Source organism: Macaca thibetana, chromosome 20 (genome assembly GCF_024542745.1).
Source record: "Macaca thibetana thibetana isolate TM-01 chromosome 20, ASM2454274v1, whole genome shotgun sequence".
NCBI lineage: Eukaryota > Metazoa > Chordata > Mammalia > Primates > Cercopithecidae > Macaca > Macaca thibetana.
The window spans coordinates 33,685,363-33,702,099 of NC_065597.1; the positions used below are offsets into that span (position 1 = coordinate 33,685,363).

Sequence of the window (16,737 nt, forward strand, 5' to 3'; positions counted from 1 at the left end):
CACCACCCCCCTCCCCACTGCCTGCCTTTTTTGCCCAGGCTGGAGTGCAGTGGCACCATCTTGGCTCACTGCAGCCTCCACCTCCCGGGTTCAAGCAGTTCTCCTGCCTCAGCCCACTCAAGTAGCTGGATTACAGGCGTGCACCACCACACCCAGCTACCTTTTGTATTTTTAATATAGCCGTGTTGCCCAGGCTAGTCTCGCACTCCTGACCTCAAGTGATCCACCCGCCTCAGCCTCCCAAAGTGTTGATTGCGAGATTGTGCCACTGCACTCCAGCCTGGACAACAGAGCGAGACTCCATCTCAAAAAAAAAAAAATCTTCCTCCTAGCCCTTGCCGTTCCCTTCATACCCTCTCTCTACTGGCTGTAGTATGCCGAGAGAGCAAGGGGTGCCTTCTGAAGCACACTTTTTTAAATCTTTCAATACAGGCAGCAAGCTGCCCCTTGGGGGACTGTATTCAAGTCAAGGTGTCACAAATAATAAGACTGTGCTTGCATTGGGGGATGGTAGTGGGGTTGCTTACTATTATCTGTGCTTTCTTACCTAATAGGCTCTGGATTACTGCCACAGCAAGGGAATCATGCACAGGGATGTGAAACCTCACAATGTCATGATAGATCACCAACAGAAAAAGGTACCATTACAGCCAGGCAGCAACAAGCTTGATTAAAAGGCTTAGAGCAGACCAGAAAGCTGTCCAGTGCCCTGAAGGTTTCTGTAGACCCATGGTGGGTTTTTGGGCAAACTTTTGTTACTGTGATTTTTCCCATCTCCATTGTCGATTTCTACTTTGTAAAGCGTAGTACACAAGGAAAGTAGACGGTTTAAGTATAGTGGCTAACTATAGTCACTTGTTTTATTTTGGTCATAGTTTTCTGAAGGGCCTCAGAAAGAAATTACAGCTGGTGATTTCTGCTTCATTTCTTGATGACCTGCAGACCAATCTGCCTGGCCTTAAAAGAACACTTAGGTCCCCCCTATTTTTGATATCCATCTCTGTTGGCCCTAATCAGTGAGTAAATGGATCATCTAGTAGTAGACAAATAAATCATTGGAGCAGTGCTTCAGTCCTGGAGTGGGATGTGTCCCCCCAGCCCTTTCACTGACGCCTGGAGCTTATAACGAAAAGCTATGAATAATGGGAGAATGTGTTACCAAATGTAACTGCCTACAGTTTCTGAATGTAGGCAGAAAAAAAGGTTGAGCTCTGTTGATCTAGAGAGAGGAATGAACCAGGATAATTTAAAATTTTTTCAAAAAGCATTTCAAGTGCTCTACTCTAAAAATGACCTCTTGCACAGTTGCTGAAAATGTCATCTTTAAGCCAGTGCACCTGCTCACATTTTTTGTGTGGACAAATGATTGTTACCTAATGTGATGTGGCCTTGTTCTAAGGCATAGGCCCCTAGAAACACTCCTTTCACATGTTTTTTTCTGTCCTGTTTGTAGCTGCGACTGATAGATTGGGGTCTCGCAGAATTCTATCATCCTGCTCAGGAGTACAATGTTCGTGTAGCCTCAAGGTACTTCAAAGGACCGGAGCTCCTCGTGGACTATCAGGTAAACTTGTTTAGCAGAGCTACTCTGGGCTATTTATACTTGCTTAGGGCTTTTTCTGATTTGCTATTTATCTAGTCAGTTTGGATACACTCAAAACCCAGCCATTATTTCACCCTAAAATGCTAATTTTAGTTTTTTCTTAGCTAGTTTTTTGGGGGACAGAGAAGTTTTTAAATCTAAAATATCTGTAAAGATTAAATGAAGACTAGAAATTCAGATCAGAACATTTCTAGGAGCCAGAAAGTTAAAAAAAAATTTTTTTAAATAATCTACGGCCATACCACCCTGAACATGCCCAATCTCATCTAAAAAAGAAATTTATATCAGAAAAATGGATTTCTACTGCCCTTGGCTGATGGGTTGTCCTTATTGCCTTAGATGTATGATTATAGCTTGGACATGTGGAGTTTGGGCTGTATGTTAGCAAGCATGATCTTTCGAAGGGAACCCTTCTTCCATGGACAGGACAACTATGACCAGGTGAGCAAACACAATCTGGTTCTTACTTATTTGGGGGTGAATGCCAAGAAAATAGCATCCGTAGATAGGAATACTATCCTTGAGCCACTAAATGTCACTCAGTGTCTACATATGAGCTTTTCTTCAAGGCAAAGATTGCACAGAATTTTGTGTTTGCCAGGTCGGCAGAAGTAGAGGCAGATAATGCTATCTGTGCCAGCCTTCCAAAGACAAGGCACCTCCTTGTCTAATAAAACTAGATTTTAGCCATTAGATTGTGATGCCCTGTACTTGTCCATCTGTAGAAGATTATTATCATAAGTTGTGTTATTTTAAAGGCAGTTTGGAAATTTGCATTCATGTGAACTTCTTGTCCTTGGGTCTGTCTGCCTGCCCTGGACTCGGGTTTGTACCTGGTCCCTAGAGGGTTAGTGGTGTGGAAGTCTTCTGATTCTTTGGTAAAGCGTCCTCATGGGCTCACAGTATGTTCTGAGCTCAGTGATTTGGTCAGTTTGTTTTGTGTTTCAGCTTGTTCGCATTGCCAAGGTTCTGGGTACAGAAGAACTGTATGGGTATCTGAAGAAGTATCACATAGACCTAGATCCACACTTCAACGATATCCTGGGACAGTAAGTAAGAGAAAGAGTGCTTTACCTTACCCCGTTTCAGAAGTGGAAAGGTTAGCCAAAATCACTTTCTTTTCCTGTTCTAATTATAGTAAAATGGAAATAGCCGTCTTTTTTCCTATGCATGTTTTCTTTTAACTTATTGAGATATTTGGGCTTTATGTCTTTTAATCATTTTACTTCTCTGAGAGATAACCTATTAGTAGAAAAGATAAAACAAAAATCATAATGTTACAGAAAAAAGTTTTCTGGTACAGCATAAGCTTCTTTTTAATGGCCAAACTTGGAGAGCGATGATTCTTTCAATAAGAGACTTAGTTTTTTTTATTTTATTTTACTTTATTTTATTTACTTCATACCTCTTCAAGGTGGAGAGACTTACAATTTCTTCTTGTTCTCCGTAATGGTTTTTCTATACAATAGCAAATTTTAAAGTACATTGAGTTTTCAGGTACAGTGCAATAATGTTGAGAAGTAAACAGTTTGTTAACAGTTTTCAAACGGTATTTTGTGTAACCTCGCTGTTCCTGAGGCTAGCCCTGGGAAATATATCTGCTGACCGATAAAAATTACCCACTGTCCTGCATGCCACCCAGAATTGACTAAAAGCCTACCGCATAAAAAATAATCTAGAAAGGTTCCACATATTCTAAATCAGATATTCAGATATAGAAGTTTTACCTAGTTGTGTTTATCTAATCACAGAGCACCATTGTGTTTCAGGATGCTATGCTGTAACTATGGGGCAGTAAGGCAGGCACCAGTTAGAGATTTAACAAGCTTGTAATCAGTACATTATTCTAAGATTTTGTTGGCTTTAGCCCTAGTAGATAAGGATTCTTGTTGAATTTAGTCTCTGATTACTGATGTTTCATTTTTCTTCTCAGACATTCACGGAAACGCTGGGAAAACTTTATCCATAGTGAGAACAGACACCTTGTCAGCCCTGAGGCCCTAGATCTTCTGGACAAACTTCTGCGATATGACCATCAACAGAGACTGACTGCCAAAGAGGCCATGGAGCACCCATACTTCTGTGAGTCTCCAGGCACTGTGTTCAGGGAGTCATTCGTTCAAGAGAACAAATCTTCCACTCTTTATCTTTGAGACCAGTCAGGAGAATTCTAGGGTATTTGGATTGGATTATTCCCGAATTTGACCTCATTTATTGTAGATGATTGAAACAACTTTGTAGATCCGTTTCTTGATCACCAAAGGTGTTTGCTTATTCTCTGAATGTATCTCCCTTGAATTCAGGCTGTTTGACTACTCCCTGTTACCCTGAGTTAATGGATCACAAGTTTCTAAAATTTGTTTTCAAACGTATATATATTTGTGTGGAAACCTAATTGAAGATTATTTCTCCCTTCAGAAAACTAGTAATTAGTTAAAAGTAGTAAGATAACCATTGTATATTTTGAAAGAAGGAGATGAACAGATGGATGGATGAAAGGAATTTGAGGAAAGGTAAATAGGTATGGAGAGACCTCACTGAAATCCTGACTGAACTGCTCACTTAGAAGTGTGTGCGCATTCACTTTGGTTGCTTATTGTTCTGCATGTGTATGGTTCTTTCCACTGATAATATGTGTTTCAAATAAACTTCCTGTTGTTATCAGTCTCCTTCCTGGGGAGCATGGCGGCTGAGAGACTTACCTCAGTTCGCTTTCTGAATCAAGATGGAAACATTCAACACTTAAAGTCGTTGTCTCTGGCTTAACCAATATGCTGTCTTTCCCTCTCCTTTGATTTCCTCTGGAGATGAACTAAATTCTTGCCTGAAGAATGTGTCGCTGTGGTCTTGAGCCTGTGGCCCATATGCATAAGGGAGACCACAAATGGAAAAGCCTTCAGCCTTCTAGACCTCAGCCCCAGGGAACTCAGATGTCCCGACTCCAGTGTCTGGGACAGAAAGCTGGTTTTACCTGAGTTAGATCAAATTAGGAATACTGATGTTTATGACATGTCATTAATGATCTTTCTGCTTTTCTGAATATATGTCATACTTCAATTTAAAAAATTTCAAACTGCGGTTGCTTAAAATGGATAGGTCTTCCAATGGCTCTTTTTACTCGCCTTTCCTTTGAAGTGCTTATTATTCTACATGCTTTGAAGAAATTAGGGATTAGAGATGATATTAGTATTGAAAGAAAATAAAAAAGTAGAAATTTTGAACAGTGGGAAATTAGGGTTTCTATGCCTTTTAGCAGTTGAGTCTGTACTCTGAGAAAGTATAAGAGTTGACTGCAATAACGATTCCCCTGATCATTTCTCAGTGTTTGGTTTTTATGTGGCTGGAATTCCGCGATTTCCGTCTCCCCTGTTGCCCCCCTGACCCTGGCTTGCCCATCAGTCTGTCTCTCTCTCAGTTGAAAGGGTGGGTTTGCCATGGGCTTCTCTCAGCATTCACTACCCCGATTGCCTGACTTTCCTCCTGCTTTCTTGCAGACCCTGTGGTGAAGGAGCAGTCCCAGCCTTGTGCAGACAATGCTGTGCTTTCCAGTGGTCTCACGGCAGCACGATGAAGACTGGAAAGCGACGGGTAATGCGGCATTGATGCTTGCCAATAAAACCAACCAACCAAACACAAACCTTGAAGGAAAACTACAGTGTGATAAAAAGAAATTCTTATCATTCCTTCTAAATGCAAAGAAGAGTAAAGACCTAAAAGTCTGTCAAAAAGCAAGAAAGAAACTCCCCAGTGCTAGTCTCCAGGGAGCTGTCACTGTGGCAGCATGGGGATGCACCTAGTTCAGGATCTGAAGGAGCTCTGCCTTTGGAATGCATGGGAGATAGAGACTCGGAGTTGTTGTACATTTACCTTTGTTTAACAGGGCACCACTGTTGAATTAACCCATTCAGTCAACAAGCTCTGAATGTCTGACTTCCTATCTATTCCATGGTGGTCTGGGTTTCCTTTGGTGAAATTCAGGCTCAAGTCTTAGCGAAATGTCAGCAGTCTATACTGACACACCAGCCTCATTTACAAAAAGGAGATATTAAAACAGTGACAGTATTTTTTTTAAGCTCTTTACAAATCCATGTTTTATGTATTTTTTTATGACATGAGCTCTCCAGGAAATGTACCTCATCCCTGCAGTTTTCCTCCAAGTGGATTCATTTGGGAGCAAACTGCAGTCACTTTCACAAGAGCCCTCTTTGATGTCAGGAGGGATCACGAAACCTTACAATGCCATGAACTGGTCCGTGGGTATCATCAAAAGTTCCATGCTAAGTGCATAACTTGGAGCTCACTATAACCTTTGTTGATTTGCCTTACCATAAAATCTTGTTGCTATTTTTTTGTTGCTTTTTCTGTTTTTTTTTTTTTTTTTTTTTTTTTTTTTTTTTTTTTGGCAGCCTTGTAAGAGAACGTCACCATTTCCCAGCACATCCCTATGTGTGCGCCTATTTTAATACACCTCTCTGAAACAGAGACCTTTTTGTTCACAACCATAACTAAAGCTGGAAAGTCAGTCTTCAGGCAAGGCGAGGGAGGAAAACATCCCATTAGAATTTTTTCAGGAAAGACCGAAAAAGATACCCCTCTCCCACCTCCTTTTATCCCCATGAGGTACAGTTTCCCACTGTAATATGCATTTGTGAGTTCTGATATGTGATTCATTTATGTGATGGCAAAGATAAGTCTGTCTTGCATGCAGGTACTAGAGTTGTCTGGGCAGGGTCATCTGAAACTCAAGCAACTGAGAGGAATATACAAGGGGCTTGGGGAAGAAAACGGTGCTCCCGGAGCAAGTGTTGGATCCATTGTGCAAACCTTCATGTTAGCAGAGAAAGCTAGAGTTTGTTTAAACAAAAATAGGGCTGATTTCATTTGGGGGACTCAGCAGCAACATGGTTTGTAGGCAGTCCCCTCATCCCAGCTGCAGGGCCATGCCACAGCTCTGGGGACTTCACACACCTAGGCTAGAACTAGAGGTGTCTACCACATCACCCTTTAGGATTTCTTTATTAACTATTTAATAATGCCATACATTTTTATAAGGTTAGATTGTTTGTTTGAAACATTTGTTTACATTCCATATTCCAATAAAATCTTATTGGTATTGGTAGCAGGTCCTATCTCTAAATGTAGATTCTATTTTTGTCGTTTGGTCTGTGGGAACTTAAAATACAAATGAATCTCTTCTCTTATTATAGAGTTGAGTTTATAGAGTAAAAAATAAAAAATAAGATCCCAAAGCCAAGAAATGCATTCAGTTAAGGTTCTCATACCAATGCTGCCTGCTTGCATTGCACATGCTGTATACTAATTTGTATAACATTTGTTCTACCTGAAAATCAAAAGCAAGATGTGAGCTCTCGGCTAAACCTATATTGATATGTCAGGCAGCAAAACTCAGTGTTTTGGATTATCAAAAGCCTTCTAATGTGCCCTTGTAGGCAATCTTGAAGCATTGGTTATCATCAGGGAGATGTGCCACTGCGTGTCTTTCCTGCTCCCCCTCCAATCTCCTTTATCACCCACTCCTCAGCCCCCCCCCTTTTTTTTTAAGTTGCCTGTCTGGACCAGGCAAGTGGAGCCTGCTGGAGGGTCTTGGTGAAGCGGTAACCCCATTCCTTTCCCGTGGGTCCCCCAAAGGTAATAAAAGTACCTGGAGGAGAAGAGTCAGGTGATTGACCTCTGCCTGTCTCTCTGACGGTGATGTAGGTGCAGACACCACCTGCCTGCCTTGTCCTAGGGTTTTGTAACTGCAACTTTGACACAGGCATTCTTCTTTTAAGCACACAGCTTGCTTTTGCAGCACCTGGACTTTTACCTCTCTTCATGCCTTAGACTTAGACCATAACTGGGCTTGAAATGCTCACCCCTTCCTGGGTCTGGTCTTGGCACCTACGCCATTCTTTTCCAAACTGAAGTGAGTCCAGTTTCAGACCGTCTCTTTTCCTGTCTCCAAAAACCATTTTTGTTTCCAAACCTAGCTTCCCCAAAAATTTAAGACTATTTACCTAGATTCGGAGATGGTCTTGGAGAGTTCCAAAAGGGGTGTGTGTGTGTCTGTGTGTGTGTCTGTGTGTCTAATATTTAGACTAAACCATGGTAAATGTACGCACCCAGTATCTTTTTCAGTTAGCATATTCTTTCTTAAACTCATCTCAGTACTTTTCATTTGTTTGCTTCATTATCTTAAACAGGTTAAAAGTGCCTATGATAAGGACTTAATTATTTCCTAAAGAAAAGCAAAAAATGTGGGGAACAGGGTAGTGTTATACTATCATCTCAGGTACTGCCTATGTTCAAGAACATAGACCTGGTATGGTGAGAACAAAAGGTTCCTATGCCAAATCCAGATGGCTATATCATTTGTTGGCTACAAGTGAGCCTAACTAACTGCAAGGTTTGCTTCTGCTGAGAAATCCCATGGTGAGAGTAGAACTCATGAAGTGCTGAGTCACATTTGCACCTCTGGTGTGGTGGCAGTTCACTCTCCCCTGGATGCTGTCAGCTGGCCTTGCTTTCGTCCTATCCCTGTAGGCAGGGTAGGTGGCTGGGTAGGAGAAGCTATTGAGTGTATGATGCAGACCAAGCTTTCCCGGGCCTTCTCGTCAACTAGAGAAGTGCTGATGTCATTCATTGAGGCACTTAAACACCAGTCACTCAGCCGGGCCTCCTCCCAGACATTCTGTAACATGTCAGCACTCACAAGGTTTAAAGCAAATGTGTTCCCTTGCAGAGAGGAAGGTGCTCTCAGACTGACAGATTAGAGGAGACAGACAAACTCGTAATCGTTGGGGACTTGAAGAGAGTGGCTAGGGGAGGGGCTGTTAAAAGGGACCAATAAGAAAAACCATCTAAAGGTAGCTCTTGAGGAGGAAATGTACTTCTTGAGGGGATAAATCAGAGGGTACCAAGTTTATGTTCTGGAATGTACCCTGGGGAGGGCGCTGCCCGCTGGATTGGTCCCAGTGGACTGAAAGGTGGTGCTCTCGAGTCAGGTGCTGAGTCCCGGAGAGAGCTGAGTGCTGCGGGGCTCATGGTCTGTGCCTACTCAGGGAAATGACTTAGGTTCTCCCAGGTGCTCTGTTGATAAGGATGGAAGCAGAACTACTTTGAGACACACGCAACAATTCATTGGAAGAGTTTTTTATATGAACTGAAGCAGATCTAAGAGAGCCCAGTTAACAGTTTCCTTTAATGCCAGTTCAGATTAAATGATTACTTTAGGAACCTGTGTTACTGTGTGAGCACCCACAGGAACAAGCAAACTTATTTCCTACAAATAAACGAGGGGATAATAACTGATCAGAGTCACAGTCGTTTCAATATAAACCCTTCCGAAAGCAAAAGCAGGGACCACATGAGCACACAAGAAGCCAAAGTTTGTCAGTGACCTTAATAAATTAAGACTGAGTAACATCCTGCCTTTAGAAAAAAATAACCCCACGGTGGAGACCAGGGCAGGGGAGGTGGCAGAGAAGCATCGGGCCAGATCAACCGCTAATAACATGCTTCTAAGCTATGTGGATGTGTAAATGGAAACACCCCCAACTAGGTATTGTAGAGGCTGGAAAAAGATGTGATGGGATTATACAGGTGTTGCATATTTTTGTGTTGAGACTCAACAATGTGCTACAAATGTGATACTTAACCCTGAACTGCATGTATTGGGGATTGTTTTTTAAAAAGAAAAAAAAAACTTTGAATCAATAAATTAACAGTTTTTCACTTGCTGGCTCTTCTTGCTGTAAATGGTGACTAAGAGGTTGGGACAGAAATCTTGACAACTAGTGGAAAACTTGGATAATCTTCAAGGACCATGGAGCCTTCTGTTTCCTTCTGTTTGCAGAAAAGCAACACTGCCTGGGTTATGATCCTTTACAAGTGACTACTTCAGACACAATTGGCCACCTCTTTGTATCACTGGATGACTGATGTATGATTTATGTGCTGCTGCCCTTAGAGGGAAGAAAAATGCCATGTTAAATCCTGTTTTCTTAAATAAAAATGTTGACAATAACCAGCTTTCCCAAGTGGGAGACAAACTATTGCTATGAGGACCTTAACTTGTATTTCCTGTCTCTTTGGGGAGTGGGGAGGCATAAACGTTGAACTCCAAAGATGTGTGTTACACCTTGATGTGAAAACTTTCCTTTGGCAGAAATGGGGCTAGGGTGGTGTCCTGGTGGGAGTGCTCCGTTTTTATGTACTTGCTTCTGAGACGCGCCACTCAGACACCTGCTTCTTGGGATTGACTGTTTTAGTGCATGACTTTAACCTTGTGGTCCGGTGTTCTGCCTTTGTGAAACACTCTCCCTAGCCCCATTCCTTGCAGCACAACGCTATTATTTGGCAGGTGGTGGTGTCTTTAATTAGTGTAGTTTCTTCTCACTGATCCTCTGAAGTGGAGTGCTTGGAATCAGCTGAAGTGTTTAAAGGCAAATATAGTCATTTCTTTCTTAACCTTATGCACCACGCAGCCCTTCTCAAATACAACGCAGTGGAACCCTTCCTTTACCCAAAGTTTTCATGAAATAATTTTGTGTGTGTGACAGCTTCCCCGGTGTACAGTCCTTTCTCAGTACTATAGTGCTGTTCTGGGAGGCACTGCTTCTAGAATTCCGCCGCCGGCATCTCACCACCCACTTGCTCTGCTGGACCTGGAAGGAGAAATGAGGTTTTCAGGCCATGCCAGGCAGCTAGCTGTTTCCAGGGGAGAGTTAAAAATATTTGAGCTCACTTACTGCTCTTTGTTTATTAGTGGATTCAGCCCTTTTTCTGAGTAAATACAGACCCCATCTTAGTCCTAAGACACCTCAGATAATCAGGTCAGGTCTGAGGGGGACCTAGAGCTGACTGCTGAATTTGTAGCTTGACTGGCACAGGATGGTCAAGAGTCTCCGAGCCTTCTCCATCAGCGCCCTGGACCCGAGGGATGGGGTAGGGTAGAAGAGTGGGTCACAACACACGTGGTGCCCAGAGCACCCTTCCTGTGACAGAAGGCCATGCTAGAGACCATCTCTGTCATGATAATCAGAAGAGGAAGGCAGAGGGTACTGTTGGAAACCTGAACTCAGCGAGTTCTCGCAGGGTTCTCCACCAAGTGGCATGGGAAGGCCGAGCTTGCATTCTAGCGCAGGCCCTCCCGCACATGGAGGCCTCCCCTCGCCCGCTCAGGTTGATTAATGACGTCTTTCCCTCCTCCCGTCTCTTTCCCCAGGTCTGTTGCGGTTCTCCCACTTTTCCATAAGCAGAACAAGAACCAAATCAAACGTCTTAACGCGTATAGAGAGATCACGTTCCGTGAGCAGACACAAAACGGTGGCAGGTTTGGCGAGCACGAACTAGACCAAGCGAAGGGCAGCCCACCACCGTATATCAAACCTCACTTCCGAATGTAAAAGGCTCACTTGCCTTTGGCTTCCTGTTGACTTCTTCCCGACCCAGAAAGCATGGGGAATGTGAAGGGTATGCAGAATGTTGTTGGTTACTATTGCTCCCAGAGCCCCTCAGCTCGTCCCGTGGCCGCCTGTTTTTCCAGCAAACCACGCTAACTAGCTGACCACAGACTCCACAGTGGGGGGACGGGGGCAGTATGTGGCATGGCGGCAGTTACATATTATTATTTTAAAAGTATATATTATTGAATAAAAGGTTTTAAAAGAAACGTATGGAGAGTTTTCAGTATGGAAAGGGTCATGAACTGAGACTTGTGACTCAGGACGAGACAAAAGTGCATTTGTGCCAGGTTCTAACCAGATGAAGCAGGGGAGGTCCCTGGGGCAAGGCGGGCCAGGTTTCATTTTTGTTTTTAGACAGGGTCTTGCTCTGTCACGAGGCTGGAGTGCAGTGGTGCAACAATAGCTCGAGCACTACAGCCTCGGCCTCCTGGCCTCAAGTGATCCTCCTGCTTCAGCCTCCTGAGCAGCTGGGATTACAGGTGGATGCCACCACACCTGACAAGTTTTAAGTTTTTTTGTAGAAACAGGGTCTCGCTATGTGGCCCAGGCTGGTCTCAAACTCTTGACTCAAGTGATCCTCTCTCCTCGTCCCCCTAAAGTGCTGGGACTACATAGAGGTGTGAGCAACCACACTCAGCCAAGGAGGGCCCGTTTGTAAGGACTCTCTTCCAGAGGTGAGTGGTAAGAGGTACACAGTGAACCCGTCTTAGGAATGGGGACAACATGGATGGCTGAAGTAGACTCAGCCAGGAAAGCGGGGCCTTGCCTTGGACACATTCCCACTGACCAGCATTCTCCCTGGCCTCTCCTTCAAAGAAGAGTCGCCTCCTGAGAATGCAGGAAGATGCCTTGGCCCTTTCTTGGTTGCCCCTTTGCTCCCGTCTCCACATTTCATCCCATCTCAATCCTGTCCCCCGAGCACCCGCTACTGAAGAAAGGCCCCATCTCGGAGGCTTGTTGAGTCTGCTGTCCTGAGGCAGGAGAGGGGTCGGGGTCTCTGATCTGAGGGCTGCTTCTGACCACACGTTCTGAAGCATCCATGAGCTGGAAGGAAAAGCGGATACTTGGGGAGCTAGAACGGAAGCACTGGTTGTATTTGTTAAACGGGAGAAACTCAGTGCTACAAATGAGACTTCACTGGCTCCCATGGTCCTCAGCTCGAGACAGCGGTGTCAGGGCAGGTGAAAGCAGTGGCCATGACCTTGTCCTGGCTGCTGGTTTGTGTCCTCCCACTGCCTGGGGGACAGCAGAAGCTATGGGCAGATCTAGACACCCAAGCCACTGGATGGCGCACCAGCTAGGTCTCCACAAAAGCAACTTGGTCCACACAACATTCTCTCTCCTCTGCAGCTAGTTCTGGCCCACGGTGGGCACCCGAGTGTGGATGTTCACAGTTTTTTAAGTGACTGTGGAGGAAAGCAAACAGGCCCCTTTCAGGGCCACCACAGCATCATGGTGTTCTTTGGACCAGCTTCTGTGGCATCTAAGCTGTTGCTCAGGTGTGGGAGCTTGAGACTGCATCCCCTCTGGACACCAGCAGGTGAGGACCCATAGACCACCACCCGTGGGACACCAAGCAGATAGACTTAGTGCTTTCCAGCCCCATCACTGGCCTAATTTTCTCAAGCTGGCTGTCTCGTGGGGCCCTTTGTGACTCAAGACTGTGCAAATTTCTGAGTCTCCCAGATCTCTGGGACGGCATCACAATACTTTTATTTTGTTGTACCTTGTACCTTGTTGTACCTAGGAACATGCTTTGTGCGTGCATGTTTATCTCCACAGCACGTATCTGTGCTACTTAGCATGACTTACTGCCATTTGAGGTCTTTTCCGGACATGGAGGGTCTTATTCGAATAGAATCATTTGATTGGCTTGCATCTTGAGATGTCATGTAGAACTTGGAACCATAGCTCCCTCCTCCAATTTCCCCCCTCAACCAAGGCTCTCTTTAACTGCTCCATGTGGAAATCATGTTTGACAAATAATTTTCAGTTTTGTGGGTGATTATGGTGGAGTTGAGAAAGTATGTGGTTGTAGAAAAAAGGGAAAGGAGGTGATTTTTGAGTAGGTTGTTTTGACTTTTGAAAGCAGGGGACATGTCCTAACACAATAACACGAAAACCGTCTTCAGCTCCTCCTCAATGTGCTTGGAGATTGAGAACATCACCTCTCATCTCCCAGTGGTCCTGGTTGTGTTCTAAACAATATTGATTGCATTTTCCTGATTACCAAAGTAATATATGTTTGTGGTAAGAAACAACAACAACAAAAAAATTCAAATGCTTACAGAGAAGTAAATAACGAAAGCCCCCGCCCCCAGCCATACACACACACACACACACACACACACACACACACACACCCCATGCTCACACGAAAGCCTCTTCCTCCCTTAGAGGTAATCACCATTAAATTTCGTGTTTATCTTCCCATTTTTTTCCAATGCACTATTTTAAAATTATAATTTTCATTTTTACATAAATTATAATCAGACTATGCATTCTTATTCTGCAACTTGTATTTCCACTTAGTGCATTCCACCTTACTGCATTAGCATGTATAAATCTACCTCATCCCTTTTCGTGGCTGCATGGTTTACCATTGCGTGATACACCACAGTTGAATCAATCTGTTATTCATACACTTTGGATTGTTCCTCATTTTTCAGTATTACCAGTATTGCTGCAATAAACAAATTTGCACATACATTTTTGGACAGTATGTATGTGGAATCTTTAAAAATAATTATGCTATATGATGTTTTTTAGAAAGGGTATTCTTATGATTCTAGAAAGCAGCCTCCCGTCCCTTCCCTCACTGGTGCAGGCTGGAGCTGTGATGACTTTGGCCATGGAATTCTTGCAGGCCTCTATCAAGCATGTGGAGCACAGTGTCCGCAGCCTCTCAGCTTTCTAGGGGACTATAGAAATGTTTGAGACCTGAAGAAAGAAAACGTGTTGGCTCTAACCTAAGAAAGTTGAAAGTAAATATTAATAAGTGGAATTAAATGTCTTAATGTACAGCCTTGTGAGTGTCGCTCATTAAATTCAATATTTGCTTTTAAAAATATTTTTCTCATGATAAATTAGTGAAGAGTCACAGAATTGTCAGATAATTTCAAAAGCAAATTCTAAGGACTCTTCTCAAAAATCACAGAAGAAAAAACATAAATATGAAAAATTGTTGCATTTTAATGTATTTGAAATGCCATGGGAAAGATTTCATAAGTAAGCACAACGGCAGGGCACGGTGGCTCATGCCTGTAGTTCCAGTACTTTGGGAGGCCGAGGTGGGAGGATCGCCTAAGCCCGGGAGTTTGAGGTTGCAGTGAGCTATGATCACGCCACTGCACTCCAGCCTGGGTGACAGAGTGAGTTCCTGCTTTAAAAAAAAAAGGCCGGGCGCGGTGGCTCAAGCCTGTAATCCCAGCACTTTGGGAGGCCGAGACGGGCGGATCACGAGGTCAGGAGATCGAGACCATCCTGGCTAACATGGTGAAACCCCGTCTCTACTAAAATATACAAAAAACTAGCCGGGCGAGGTGGCGGGCGCCTGTAGTCCCAGCTACTCGGGAGGCTGAGGCAGGAGAATGGCGTGAACCCGGGAGGCGGAGCTTGCAGTGAGCTGAGATCCGGCCACTGCACTCCAGCCTGGGCGGCAGAGCAAGACTCCGTCTCAAAAAAAAAAAAAAAAAAAAAAAAAAGCATGCTGAGGACCAGCATGTTTTAAAATAGCTCTGGCTATAAGGGGCCGGGTGGCAGAATGGATGAACAATCTTTTTCAGAATATTATTCTACAGGCTGTTAAAATAATGTGCATCTTAAATGCATTGTGCTAAGCGAAGAAGCCAGATCCATGTAGAACAGATTGGTGGTTGCCAAGGGTTAGGGATGACTACAAAACATAAGTATGAGGTCATTTCGGGGATGATGGAATTGTTCTGTGTCCTAAATGTGGTGGTGGTTATTTGACTTGGTGCCCTTGTCAAAACTTTACACCTAAAAAAGAGTACATTTGATTGTATGTACAGTTAAAAGTTCATTTTGAGACAGGGTCTTGCTCTGTTGCCCAGGCTGGAGTGCAGTGGTGTAATCGTAGCTCACTGCAGTTCAACCTCCTGGGCTTAAATGATCCTCCCACCTCAGAGTCCTGAGTAGCTGGGACTACAAGCGCACACCACCACGCCTAGCTAATTTTTTTAAAGTTTTTAATAGAGACAAGGGCTTGCTATGTTTCCCAGGCTAGTCTCAAACTCCTGGGCTCAAGCGATCTTCCCGCCTCACCCTCCCAAAATGTTGGGATTACAGGTGTGAGTCGCTGGGTCCAGCCTAAAATTAATTTTTTTTTAATAATAGTAACATGCAGGGCCTCACAGGCTCCCATTTAGACTCCACTCTCAGATGAGCAGGAACCTCATCTGCCCACCATGACTCTTCCTGATAGGCTCAATGGCTATCACTGGCTGGGATACAGTTGTCCTTTGCCAGCTAGACACTCCAGTCATTCAGGGCACCCTTCCATCTTTGCTCCCAGCTAAGGGCTACAGCTCCTCACCTCACTGCTATACCTCCACATCCCCATCCCCATCACCATCAGAAAAGAGACACGGGGAGTCAACTCTGCCTTCCAGTGTGTGGCAAGCCCGTCGTGTCTCCAGGGCAGATGCTCTGAATTTCTGGGCTTGGACTAACATGAACAGACACTGTCCACTGGGTGTTGGCATCTGACTAGGGCTTTTGTGCACTGAAAGGGATGCTTACGGTTACTGGTGTTTTAAACAATAGTTATTAAAGCTGTACATTTAAATATCTAATTTGCCTCATGTCTTTAAGATCAGTTTATAAATCTTGTTATAGCTACAAACAAGTTGATTTTGTATATAGATAGAAATGCTTAATCTTTAACGTTCAATTAGTTCAAAACTTAATGAATTACAATGAAAAAATTGCTTGCACACTTAATCTAGTTTCCTTGGCCATTTTAAACTGTTTAAATTACACATTTAAACTGTTTGATTTGCACACACTTCCAGTAATATGAAAGGCCTAAAATCTGATGAAATCTTCCTAAGCATTCAAATACTAACCTAAATCTACACTCATAAATTTAATACATTAAGGTCTTGAGGCTAAGGTGGGTGGATCACGAGATCGGGAGATCGAGACCATCCTGGCTAATATGGTGAAACCCCACCTCTACTAAAAATACAAAAAATTAGCCAGGTGTGGTAGCAGGTGCCTGTAATCCCAGCACTTTGGAGGCTGAGGCGGGTGGATTACTTGAGGTCAGCAGTTCGAGACCAGCCTGGCCAATACGGTGAAACCCTGCCTCTACTACAAATACAAAAAAATTAGTCAGTGTGGTGGCACGTGCCTGTAATCCCAGCTACTCAGGAGGCTGAGGCAGGAGAATCACTTGAACCTGGTGGGTGGAGGTTGCAGTGAGCCAAGACTGCACCACTGAACTCCAGCTTGGGCAACACAGTGAGACTCTGTCTCAAAAAAACAAAACAAAACAAAACAAAACAAAACAAAACAAAACTGAGGGTCCTGAGAATTTAACCATGCCAATGTAGTCTTGCTTGCTTGATTTATTCATTTATCTAGAGACAGAGTCTCCCTCTGTTGCCCAGGCTGGAGTGCACTGGCATGATTTTGGCTCACTGC

The 16,737-nt window shown here is 43.8% G+C and overlaps 2 protein-coding genes across 2 annotated transcripts in view; both read left to right on the top strand.

Annotated features, from left to right (window-relative positions):
- The window catches only part of CSNK2A2 (casein kinase 2 alpha 2), a 40,708-nt gene extending 29,432 nt beyond the window's left edge, over nt 1-11,276 (top strand). The window contains exons 6-12 of the mRNA XM_050773046.1: nt 555-638; nt 1,454-1,564; nt 1,943-2,044; nt 2,552-2,652; nt 3,537-3,685; nt 5,098-5,191; nt 10,830-11,276. Of these exons, the coding sequence (XP_050629003.1) occupies nt 555-638; nt 1,454-1,564; nt 1,943-2,044; nt 2,552-2,652; nt 3,537-3,685; nt 5,098-5,174 (624 nt within the window). The 3' untranslated portion in view covers nt 5,175-5,191; nt 10,830-11,276. The remainder of the gene's footprint in view (nt 1-554; nt 639-1,453; nt 1,565-1,942; nt 2,045-2,551; nt 2,653-3,536; nt 3,686-5,097; nt 5,192-10,829) is intronic.
- The window catches only part of CFAP20 (cilia and flagella associated protein 20), a 309,756-nt gene that overhangs the window by 266,942 nt on the left and 26,077 nt on the right, over nt 1-16,737 (top strand). The gene's annotated exons all lie outside the window — the stretch shown is intronic.